Raw genomic sequence first — 9,505 nt, forward strand, 5'->3', positions numbered from 1 at the left:
TGTACAGACAACATGGAGATAGAGGAGGTGCGAAATTGTTGCCAACTCTCAATGATCACCAAATTGAAAGTTTTAGAAGTTTTGGCCGCATGGCACGCACTGTAAGCCCAATGGACGACTCAAAACAGTACCGCTCCGGACAGGTAAATGAGAGAGCTGCCGCCGCTCGTGATAGGAAGATCACGACCGAAGCAGCGAAGAAAGCAGAAGCTGCTCGCATAGCTCTTGACAAGGAATGGGAGGACCCTAATAAAATCATAGACAACAAACTTGCAAGGCGGGCCCAGCTAGATCAGGCTAAACAGAGCGCAATGTTGAGGAAGAGGGAGAACAGGGCCCTACTGGCCGAGGAAGAGCTCGCGGTGACGTCGCAGAAGGGCGAGGCGCCAAAGAAAGTCACACGTAAGCAAATCGCAAACTCGCAGCTGTTAGCGGCTGTAGCTGCGAAGCAGAGGTTCGAGTCCTCGAAGGCCAACGTCACAGCCGACCACACTAATGTGTGGGGGACTGCAAATCCCAACAAGTCCGAAAACCAGGTGGCTGACGACATCGAGGACGTAATGGATTTTATTGAAGGTACGCCCAAATCTGACGCCCACCCCGAGAAACGGCGAATGGCGGCGTACAAGGCCTACGAGGCGGAATGGATCCTTAAAATCCAGACTGAGTCGCCTGGTTTAAAACTCAGCCAAATAAAGGAGCGCGTTTCTAAAAAGTGGCAGAAGGCGCCAGAGAACCCAATGAACCAGTGATCACTTCATCTTGTACTCCTGACTCAGCAACTCGTCATAAAATGTTTGGGCCTTTCGCGCTTCCGCTCGAACGTACTTCCGCAGCTTCTGCTTGGTCTTCAGGATCTCGTTCCGCACGTAGTTCCAATTGCTGTGTTGTGAGCGATTCTCACTAACTGAGTCGGAGTCATTAGGATGTCCGCCTCATGTACGTTCATGGCGTAGGCTGCCGTCGCGAATGACACCAGAAGCCTCATCGGAAATCCGTCACGCAAGCAGGGCCGCACTGACATCCTCGTTCAGTTGTTGTTGGGCATGCACCTGCTTGGCAGTCTTGAACTCGTTGCCGACACCTCCGGCGGAGCTTACCTTTTGAAGACTGGTAACACAATCGAGAGTGATCAGGAAGAACGCAACCCCCAGAAGCGTCGTGAGCGCGTGCACGCGCAGGGAGACTATCCAGGCGGACGACGTAAATAGCTCGACATTGTCAATCATGACGAACAGCAGCAGACACTGCAGGAAGAAGGACAACAGTTGCACTCCTAGAAGAACTTCCAACAACAGACGTGTGGCCAAGAACAGAACGCGCAAGTGAAACACAGCACATAAGCAAACCATAAGTCCGCAGAAGCCGTAAATACCGCACATCGCAGCTAGGGCTGGGTGTCAACTGCAGATGTTGCTCACCGTTCGTCAGCGTGTTCGTCTGCCAAGCGATGACATTGTACACAGCAGAGAAGCTTAGGTCCTCAAGCTCTGGTAGTCGTAGGCGATGACCCAAGAAGTGACTAACATGCACCACTGCTTCAGCACATGACATGCGGAAAGAGTTCAAGTAGATCTCCAGCACCAGGACATACCCCATGAACAACGACCCCAGGGCCAGTCCGAGACTTAGGACACCGGCACGCAGGCTCTGTGTGCCACAATGCAACCTCACCTTAGGAAACCGAACACGGATGACCGGCGACCAAAGCAGCAGAAGCACACGGTGCTGAGGCACATGGGTTTCGCAGCACTCGCACCATCTCGCGCACACTATTCACCAAAAAATTCTGATGATCTCCATCACACTGGAACAACAGAACATCGTCGACATTGCCAATCAGTTCGAAACGGGGAGGGTGAAAGTGACCGTCACGTACTCCCCTGTGGAAACTGAGCGTTGGGTACGAAGGAATCTGACGGCACTTCCCAAAAATGTGGAATCGTGGATCGTAGGGCTCGATACCGAAAGCGTGGGGAACTCTTGGCTGTTCACTCAGGATCCTCGAAAGACTGACGGCGTAACAGTGATGCAGCTGGCTACGTACAACTCCATTCTGGTTTACTGCATCCCTGACATTTGTCGCTCCTCGCCTACGAACTTCGGACCAGCACACCCCCTGCTACGGGAGGCACTCGCTCGTAAGGACATCGTCAAGATAGGGTTCAATATGTCGGGGGAGGTCAGACTCTTTCGCGATGTGTTCGGCGTCAAGGTTGGTCCGGTTAAGGAACTGGCTGACCGCTACGGGAGAGGGCTATCTGACACACTAAAGAAGTTTGGCATCATCTACGACAAGAGACAAGGCGAGGTAAACCTAATGCGGAGATCGTTCGTTCGTGGCATGGACAGTCTCTCTCAGCAGCAGATCGTTTACGCGGCGCTGGATGCCTGGTTACCGTGTTTGGTGGGTCTCCGTAAGTACACCCCGGAGACTCTGCATCTCATTCGAAGCTGCGCACAAGAGGCTGACAAGAGCACGGTAGAGGAGAGCTGCGAGTCCTCTGAAGCCGCCGAGTGGTCGTCAGTCGCTAACGAAGTGCCTAACGAGGAGATCTGGTAGGTGTTGGGAGACAAAGAGACATAATAACTGTGATTGCCAGTCGAGAACGTCACTGCCATTTCACACAGGTTGTCATTGCATCGGTCCTGTGGGTAGAACTGCAGGTACCGGTACAGTCGCCTGCTGGACTGCCGCTGCCAGCATTAGTGTAGAATTCACTTCTGGCCCCGCTGTGGGCACAGCGGGGTCAACCGGCAGTTTCGGAACTGGAGGAGACTGCTTAACTGGAGGTCTGGGTATTACCCGTGGTCGAATAGGTGCCCTGGTTGTAGAAGGCCTTGCTTGGTTCATGATCCACTTGAGAGCGTCGGGTTTCTCAGGCAATGTAGGGAGTGAACGGGCGTCCCGAATCTTATAGATCTCCCACAAAAATGCAAGATGCGGATGTCCGCGCTTGCCGAGTTCCACCATCGTAGCGTCAAACTGAACCATATCGCCGGCTTGAAGGTCTGCTATCTCTGAATTGTGCGCCTTATCGAACACAATCGCTATATCTGGGGAGAAGGCCTTTTGCATCTGGTGCGGTTCCATCAGCATGTAGAGGATGTTCTTTCCCCAGAAACCTTCGACGACCTTGAGTAGGCGGCCGGTCCACGTAACTGTCCGGTGGGCGAATTGGTCATTGAACGTCCTCTCCGCCCTAATAGGGTTCCCCAAACTAGCACGTGCGCCACACTCCGCCAAGAAGTCTGGCCACGTGACGTCCGACGGCTCTCCTCTCGGAATATTGGGAAGCCCGTACGTCTGGAAGTAAAAACGCAAGGCGACCACCGAGCTGATTCCCAAGGCGGCCGAGAATCCCATCCAGATATACCGCTGGCTCAGTATGATGGCGCAGTTGCCGACTCGGACGGTGATGATTTCCTTGCTGGCGGAGGCAGGGATGAACGAGCAGCGACTCGACCGCCCTAATAGATTTTGACACTTGGGACAGTAGTGACAGGAATCCATCGTCAGCGGTAATACTAGGGGGAGAATGCAGAAGGCAAACCACGAAAACAACACGACGCAGATGATGCCGGCCACCAAAGTTTTCCACGTGTTGACAGACTCCACGAGAGTGAGGACTTGTCGATCACAATGCCGGCACGTCGTCTTGCGCGGTGCTGTCTGAAACTCCTCCACTGCGTTAAAACCAAGTCATCAACCTACCGTTGTCAAGCGTTTCACGCTTAACATTGAACATTGAGGAAATTACCCTATTCAGGGTGCCTTGCCCAAACCAAAATTCGCGTTGCAGTCTCTGACCTACCAGTACCAGCGTGAGAGACCCATGGCCTATAGGGTTGTTTCAATATCCATCACCAACCGATTAGATGTGCAACTTTACCGCCAAGTCTCTGTAGGTCGCTCGGCTTCGTGGAGACGGTGTCCACCAGAGATTCTTCCTGTAGGCAGCACGATGGACTGCGCTTTGTACGGCCCCCGAACAGGAAGCAGCATCAGCGGGACTATCGCGTACGCCCTGAGGATCGAAGGGTACGTCCTGGCATTCATTCTGCAGTTTTCCGCTAAGTCCGGGCCCGAGAAGTCGGCGGGAATGCGCATTAATGTGCTGCACCTGCATCCTAGACAGCGCCATCTTCGGAAGGGGTCCCGCGTATCGCTATGGAGCATCGACAAGAGCGAGTCCTCGCCTATGACCTGCGAGCAGGCCGAGCAGTGGTTCGCTGTGTCGACCAAGATTAGATGCAAAGGTGACGTTAAGATCGAGGCCGACATCTCGGCCACCCCAGAGGGCTCCCGATGTGGGTCACTGGTAACCAAGTCACACAGTCCTAAGGGAGGTTCAGGCGAACGTAGCGCTCCAGATGGAGAGGTTTATGAGTGTTCTCGACTCGACAGTAGGCATGGAGGCCGCATGCAGGGATTACTACACGGTCAGCGACGTGCCCCGTGAGATTCGCAGGTTATGCGCTAACAAGGGATGTGCCTATCCCGTGTCGCTCTCGCGAGTATCGCTGCCAGTGCACCCTCCTCGCAAAAAGGTTCTACGCTCGGTCACGCTCCGCATTGTCAACCTGACGGCCACCTCGTTGAAGCTGCCGCCCAATTCCGTGGCGCACATGAATCTGAATTTGTCAGAAGGTTACTGGTATACCTTACCCGCTGAGTATATCATGTCTGGGGAAGCCTCGGAGTGCATGGCCTATTGCGACGGTCTGTTCCGCGGAGTCTCTGGCTCTCTGTGCTATGAGTTCATCCCACCACATCTAGGGGGAGCTGCGTTGTCTCTCCGAGTTGTTTGGATCCACCCTAACATGGGCGGCTTCCAATGCGACTTCGGAATCAACGTGGCCAACACTGCCGTAGAGCCCTGGCTCTGCAAGCTGCAGCAGCAAAAAGTGAGGCGGCGGTTCAAGGTGGAGGTGCACTATACCACATTGAACGAAAGAGTAGTCTACGTCCATGTGATTGATCGGTGTCATCTCCCACGTGTGGAGATCATTCGTGCATTTCTGCTTCCAGCGTCGGCGGGTGCCAACCAGAGCGCCTACAACCAGCATGCAAACCGGGTGGTTAATAATTGGGAGACGCGTGCTCGAAACTTCCCTGTGGAGGACGACGATGACGACAGCTCCTCTGACGGGATCTTTCTGGAGCCATCGCAGAACCCCCACCTGCTACAGGAGTACTTTACGAAACAGGTGGACTGCACGGCCGAGTTGGTGTCGCACGTGAATGTGAGACCGCTCTGGGTACTGAACGCAGAAGCGCAACCTTAAGCAGCACAACATTAGCACTGAGGAGGCCCGACTGCAGAAGTTGATACCCAACGCATGCGTTGACCTTTCTGAAGGGTTTCCTGTTCGCAACTTCATAGCCAGCATCAACCTCTCGGGACGCAGTCTGACCGGCATGAGCTGCCTCTTGCTTTCATGGAGAATAGGCCCCGAGGTGTTCACGCGGCTTTTTACAGCAGACGATCGAATCTTGCTCAGCAATAGCGAAGCTACTGGTTCTGGAGACCCTCTTATGTGCTTCACCGGCCTCTCGCTTCCGCGCCTCCCTACGTACCCATACGGCTCCTTCCCGGTGCGCCTTATGTACCCTCGGCTGCGCCCTCGGCCGCTGACCAACACCGACGTTCTGTCGCTGTGCGTTGCGGCACTGCGGTTCATGTCAGAGGCTCTCTTGCCGCATATGGGTGAGGTTCTGGAGCCTACGTTCGGTCCCAGTGGCAAGTCCTGGGTGTCTAGGTCAGAGGTCCCAGCACGCATGAGATGGACAGACCCAGTTGACGCACAGAACGCGGTGGAGACGCTGGACGCTGAGGGTGTGGGTTTCTTGCTGTCAAAACACCAAAAGGATCACTTCTCTGAGTGGTTCTCCTCTGAGGAGCTGTCAGACTACCCATCTACTCTAAAGCAGGTGGCCAACCTCTGGGCGTCCCAGGACCTAGCGCTGATAACTCCAGACCTCGTTGGAAAGTTCATTGTCGGATCCGTTCGCCTTTTCATCCTGCTTGATCCGGTGGTGAGTTATCGGGACATGTATGATGGCAGCTGCCGTATTTATTTACTAGGGATTGTGTCGGCCCATTCTGCAGTCTGCTGACCCCCGAGGAGCAGACTGTTGTCATGGAGGCAAAAGTCCATTCGCGACCGCCCTTAACCGCGGAACCGTCTACCGAGATGAGAAAAGAGGGGAAGGTGCAACAACTCATACGCCATGTCTCCACTCCAAGCAGAAGAAAAAAGCACGTCACATCGTGAAATCCAGCAGGCTGGTCTGCCGCACTCCCTGCCCTGTCTGGGCCTCGTACTCTACGAGCGTGCGCTGGAGAGTGCTACGCTCCATTGTGACTGATGGTCTACGTGTGTGTTTCTTGTCCTCGGCTTCCATGACCAGACGTTCCTCCACTGCTGCTGCTTGAGCTTCCTTGTGCCCTCCATACTTGACGACACTGAAGTCCTTGTAGACCTGTCTGCCTTTCACCTTGCACTCCGCGCGATATGCCTCGCGTTCTCTGTTGTAGGTGACACCTCGGAACATTAAAATTGCACGCGTATTGTTCGGCGGAATGACTCAGGTAACATAAGAGCATTTCATGTACCTCACAGAGACTGGACGCAAGCCATTCACAGTCTTCTGCTGTGATCCGCCGCTACAACACTACGCAGGGCGCACAAATGCAGAGCGAACTCTAAGTGCACATTCGGGGCACAAGAAGTTGTTTGGGGGTTTGCAGCAAATGACACCTGAGTACAGTGAAGAGCGTGAAACCCGCAGGGTACAGCGGCGACACTACGCTGTCAGCCGCACCAGCCTTTGGCCGGAGCCAGACAAGGGAGACAGCGTAAGAAGGCACGCCCCCCCACCGGCGGACAGGGTTGCCGGAATGCTTACTCACACCTTGGACCCCGTAGTGGCCAAGCCAATACGCAGGCATGGAGGCGGAGTCCGTTCGGCTGAGCCCAGTGCCCGAGCCCGACTCCGTACTTACCCCGACCGTGAGGTCAGCACGCTGCGACACGACATGACGATGGACGCCGAGGCCGTACGGAAGGGCGGCCTATCACCAGGGAGCAACGTGGACTGCCTGGAGTACGACTGGTTCCTGCATCCACGCGTTGAATTCAGCAGCAAGTCTATGCAAAGAAGGCATGCCTATCAAACCACACAGGAAGAGAAGAGCCAACGCGTCACCAAACGGCAGCGTCCAGCGCCCGCGGCCCCGGAGAAGCGCGAATTCCTCCAGAAGAAGGCTGCTACTGAGATGTACGTCAACCTTGGGCCAAACTGCAGGCTGGTTGACGAAACGTGATTTCCATAATTGTCACTCGATTTCTGTAATGAATTCTGTTATACGCTCCACTGAGGCGCTATTGTCGGCTCTCTACAGCGCCACATCCCAACGTGCCAAACACGTGATTCTCCTCGCCAATGAAGACCCTGATGCGCTCTGTGGCGCTTTCTTGCTTAGCGTGAGCTAGCAAACAAGTTTCCACCCAGCGGATGCTGGTCGAAAGATTCATGCTCGACGTTCACGTTTCAGGTGTACAGGGGTACGCAGGACTGGATGTCGTAACGCGCTCCGGAGTCGTCACTAAAGACAGCGTGGTTATCTTGCTGAATTTGGGGAGCCGCTGCCACGTGCGACACTGGATAGACCCATCCATCGAGGTGTTCGTCATTGACGGCGCTAGACCCTTCTCTCCCAAATACAACAGCTTGGACGACAGCAAAGTGCATCTGATCGTGAACGCAGAGGACCGGTGCTTGTGGCAACAGGATGTTGGGGAGTTCACCTCGGCGTGGCCTTCATGCCTGGCGATCTGGTCATTGGAGAGTGAGCTGGGAGTCGACCAGCCAGGTTCGGCGTTGTAGGACAGGAAGCGAGCAAACACAGCGTGCTCTGTACGGCCCTCGCGTACCAACTGCTCTTTGGCCAGCTGACCTTGACAGATTACACCCGCCACCTGAGGGACGTGAAGGAGGCGCTGCGGGACCGCCCGTCAGCGGAATTCGAGCTTGTCGATGATGCCTTTCTGGAGCCCCTCTTTTGGTCGCTATCGGTGGAGGTGGGGCGAGACTGATAGTTTGCAATCAGAAACTCCTTATGGCGTCCATCTTTAGGAAAACCGAAAAGAAGTCGCCCTTCATGTCCATCACCGCCGATCTGCAGCTGGATCGAGCGGAACAGCAGGAACCATTGTTCATGTTGGAGAAGTCCAAACGCCTAGCGCTCCAGAGTCGAATTGTACAGCTTATTCGAGGGGAGACGATCCCGGAGGTGTGGTCGAGGTCGAGTGCCCCGGTCATGAGACGTCGTCTCAAACAGACGTGTTTGCCTCCCTACATCTCCAGCGCCGACATGGCCTTCCTCATAATGTCTTCCATTGTGCAGTCGGATCAAAGACGGCAGCCATCAACGCGTCCAGTCTTGCAGTTGTTAGCCTGGTTCGCTGAGACCGACAAGCAGCTGTTCACAGCCTCCCACCACGCCACACGTGACCGTAATGCGAATCTCGCCAAGAAAGTCTCGGACTTCGCTGACCAGCTAAAAAGTGCAGTCACCCGGCGGGTGTGTACACTGCTGCACGATGCAAGTGCCCGCATGTCCAGCGTTCGCTTCTTCCGCCAAGCACAGTGCGCCAGTGAGCACTTGGCCACCTGTACATGCAGCTTACTGGGACGTGGACCCCGAGCCGACTCTGGGGCACCCGCTAGCTTCCTGCATGGTTGCCAGGAAACTATGTGAGCATCACTGGAGGCGTGAGATGGGAACGGAGGTACTGCTTTTTACGCATCAGGACTCGGTGGATGTCCGATGTACGGCCATGAAGTGGATCACGCACTCAAGCAGTCCGCAGTGAGTCAACTCAAAACGACACACGCAGCCAGGTGTACGGAGAGGCCATGAACTCGTGGATAGAGTTGATCAGGGCAGGCTTCAAGGACGCCATGGAGCCAAAAATGTTGACGAACAGCCCGCTAGTGATATCACTCCCACCTGTTAAGCCCAGCTTCCGGAGCCAACATAAGGAGGAGGTCACTGCACCCGTTCCCGGAGCTCCCGAGGGCGTGGACTTGCAGAGTTTCTACCGCTCTGAAACACAGGAAGACCCATCACAAAAACGCAAACGAACCGATGACGAGACACCGCACGCCTCGCAATCGAGCACGCCGCCCAATGATCAGGAGAACGTGCTGACCAGGCCTAAACGCCCTCGCGAAGGCGACGAGCACCGGCCGGCGGCCAAGCGGTCACGCAGCGACTTTGACTTCGACTTACAGTGAGCAGCGCGTACAGTGACACATGAAGTCGTACTTCGTCTGAAGCACGCTCTGTCTAGCGTCGAGGTCGTCCTCTGCGGGCACATATGAAATCGAAACCTCCTCCCCCATGTCGATGGGTCGAAGAGACTGCAGTGCTGCGTGTACACCAGCGATGCAAACGACCGCGTTGGGATCGCAGCTGTGATTGGCTTGCCCAGC

General features: G+C 55.1%; 8 protein-coding genes across 14 annotated transcripts; 5 read left to right on the forward strand and 3 right to left on the reverse strand.

The window, feature by feature from the left end:
* Positions 1-89: 89 nt before the first annotated feature.
* KVP18_003531 (uncharacterized protein) lies at positions 90-752 on the forward strand (the record flags this gene model as incomplete). Its single annotated transcript, XM_067955344.1, has 1 exon — positions 90-752. The coding sequence occupies one exon, from the start codon at positions 90-92 to the stop codon at positions 750-752; it is 663 nt and encodes a 220-aa protein (XP_067805743.1).
* Positions 753-998: 246 nt separating this feature from the next.
* On the reverse strand, positions 999-1,739 carry KVP18_003534 (uncharacterized protein; the record flags this gene model as incomplete). 2 transcript variants are annotated; one of them, XM_067955349.1, is made up of 3 exons in its annotated part: positions 999-1,393; positions 1,422-1,648; positions 1,675-1,739. In XM_067955349.1, the coding sequence occupies 3 exons, from the start codon at positions 1,737-1,739 to the stop codon at positions 999-1,001; spliced, it is 687 nt and encodes a 228-aa protein (XP_067805748.1). The 2 variants fall into 2 exon arrangements, with proteins under 2 accessions (XP_067805748.1, XP_067805747.1); XM_067955348.1 differs by lacking the exons at positions 1,422-1,648; positions 1,675-1,739 and having other exon boundaries at positions 999-1,382.
* A 53-nt stretch (positions 1,740-1,792) lies between these two features.
* Positions 1,793-2,563, forward strand: KVP18_003533 (uncharacterized protein; the record flags this gene model as incomplete). 2 transcript variants are annotated; one of them, XM_067955347.1, is made up of 2 exons in its annotated part: positions 1,793-1,972; positions 2,000-2,563. In XM_067955347.1, the coding sequence occupies 2 exons, from the start codon at positions 1,793-1,795 to the stop codon at positions 2,561-2,563; spliced, it is 744 nt and encodes a 247-aa protein (XP_067805746.1). The 2 variants fall into 2 exon arrangements, with proteins under 2 accessions (XP_067805746.1, XP_067805745.1); XM_067955346.1 differs by having other exon boundaries at positions 1,793-2,563.
* A 72-nt stretch (positions 2,564-2,635) lies between these two features.
* On the reverse strand, positions 2,636-3,749 carry KVP18_003532 (uncharacterized protein; the record flags this gene model as incomplete). The annotated part of the gene is made up of 2 exons (XM_067955345.1): positions 2,636-3,687; positions 3,716-3,749. The coding sequence occupies 2 exons, from the start codon at positions 3,747-3,749 to the stop codon at positions 2,636-2,638; spliced, it is 1,086 nt and encodes a 361-aa protein (XP_067805744.1).
* An 87-nt stretch (positions 3,750-3,836) lies between these two features.
* On the forward strand, positions 3,837-6,121 carry KVP18_003528 (uncharacterized protein; the record flags this gene model as incomplete). 2 transcript variants are annotated; one of them, XM_067955338.1, is made up of 3 exons in its annotated part: positions 3,837-4,311; positions 4,340-5,247; positions 5,276-6,121. In XM_067955338.1, 3 exons carry the CDS (start codon positions 3,837-3,839, stop codon positions 6,119-6,121), a joined length of 2,229 nt encoding a protein of 742 aa, XP_067805737.1. The 2 variants fall into 2 exon arrangements, with proteins under 2 accessions (XP_067805737.1, XP_067805736.1); XM_067955337.1 differs by having other exon boundaries at positions 3,966-4,362; positions 4,409-5,247.
* A 147-nt stretch (positions 6,122-6,268) lies between these two features.
* Positions 6,269-6,559, reverse strand: KVP18_003535 (uncharacterized protein; the record flags this gene model as incomplete). The annotated part of the gene is made up of 1 exon (XM_067955350.1): positions 6,269-6,559. One exon carries the CDS (start codon positions 6,557-6,559, stop codon positions 6,269-6,271), a length of 291 nt encoding a protein of 96 aa, XP_067805749.1.
* Positions 6,560-6,614: 55 nt separating this feature from the next.
* On the forward strand, positions 6,615-7,331 carry KVP18_003529 (uncharacterized protein; the record flags this gene model as incomplete). The annotated part of the gene is made up of 1 exon (XM_067955339.1): positions 6,615-7,331. One exon carries the CDS (start codon positions 6,615-6,617, stop codon positions 7,329-7,331), a length of 717 nt encoding a protein of 238 aa, XP_067805738.1.
* A 28-nt stretch (positions 7,332-7,359) lies between these two features.
* Positions 7,360-9,307, forward strand: KVP18_003530 (uncharacterized protein; the record flags this gene model as incomplete). Of its 4 annotated transcripts, XM_067955341.1 has the most annotated exons (6): positions 7,360-7,491; positions 7,520-7,890; positions 7,917-8,088; positions 8,118-8,664; positions 8,693-8,879; positions 8,908-9,307. In XM_067955341.1, 6 exons carry the CDS (start codon positions 7,360-7,362, stop codon positions 9,305-9,307), a joined length of 1,809 nt encoding a protein of 602 aa, XP_067805740.1. The 4 variants fall into 4 exon arrangements, with proteins under 4 accessions (XP_067805740.1, XP_067805741.1, XP_067805742.1 ...); XM_067955342.1 differs by lacking the exons at positions 7,360-7,491; positions 7,917-8,088; positions 8,118-8,664; positions 8,693-8,879; positions 8,908-9,307 and having other exon boundaries at positions 7,523-7,894; XM_067955343.1 differs by lacking the exons at positions 7,360-7,491; positions 7,520-7,890; positions 7,917-8,088; positions 8,908-9,307 and having other exon boundaries at positions 8,127-8,768.
* Positions 9,308-9,505: the final 198 nt, after the last annotated feature.

This window comes from the organism of the source record quoted next (genome assembly GCF_019968955.1).
Source record: "MAG: Porospora cf. gigantea A chromosome Unknown PgA_NODE_925_length_9505_cov_373.465, whole genome shotgun sequence".
NCBI classification, from domain to species: domain Eukaryota; phylum Apicomplexa; class Conoidasida; order Eugregarinorida; family Porosporidae; genus Porospora; species Porospora cf. gigantea A.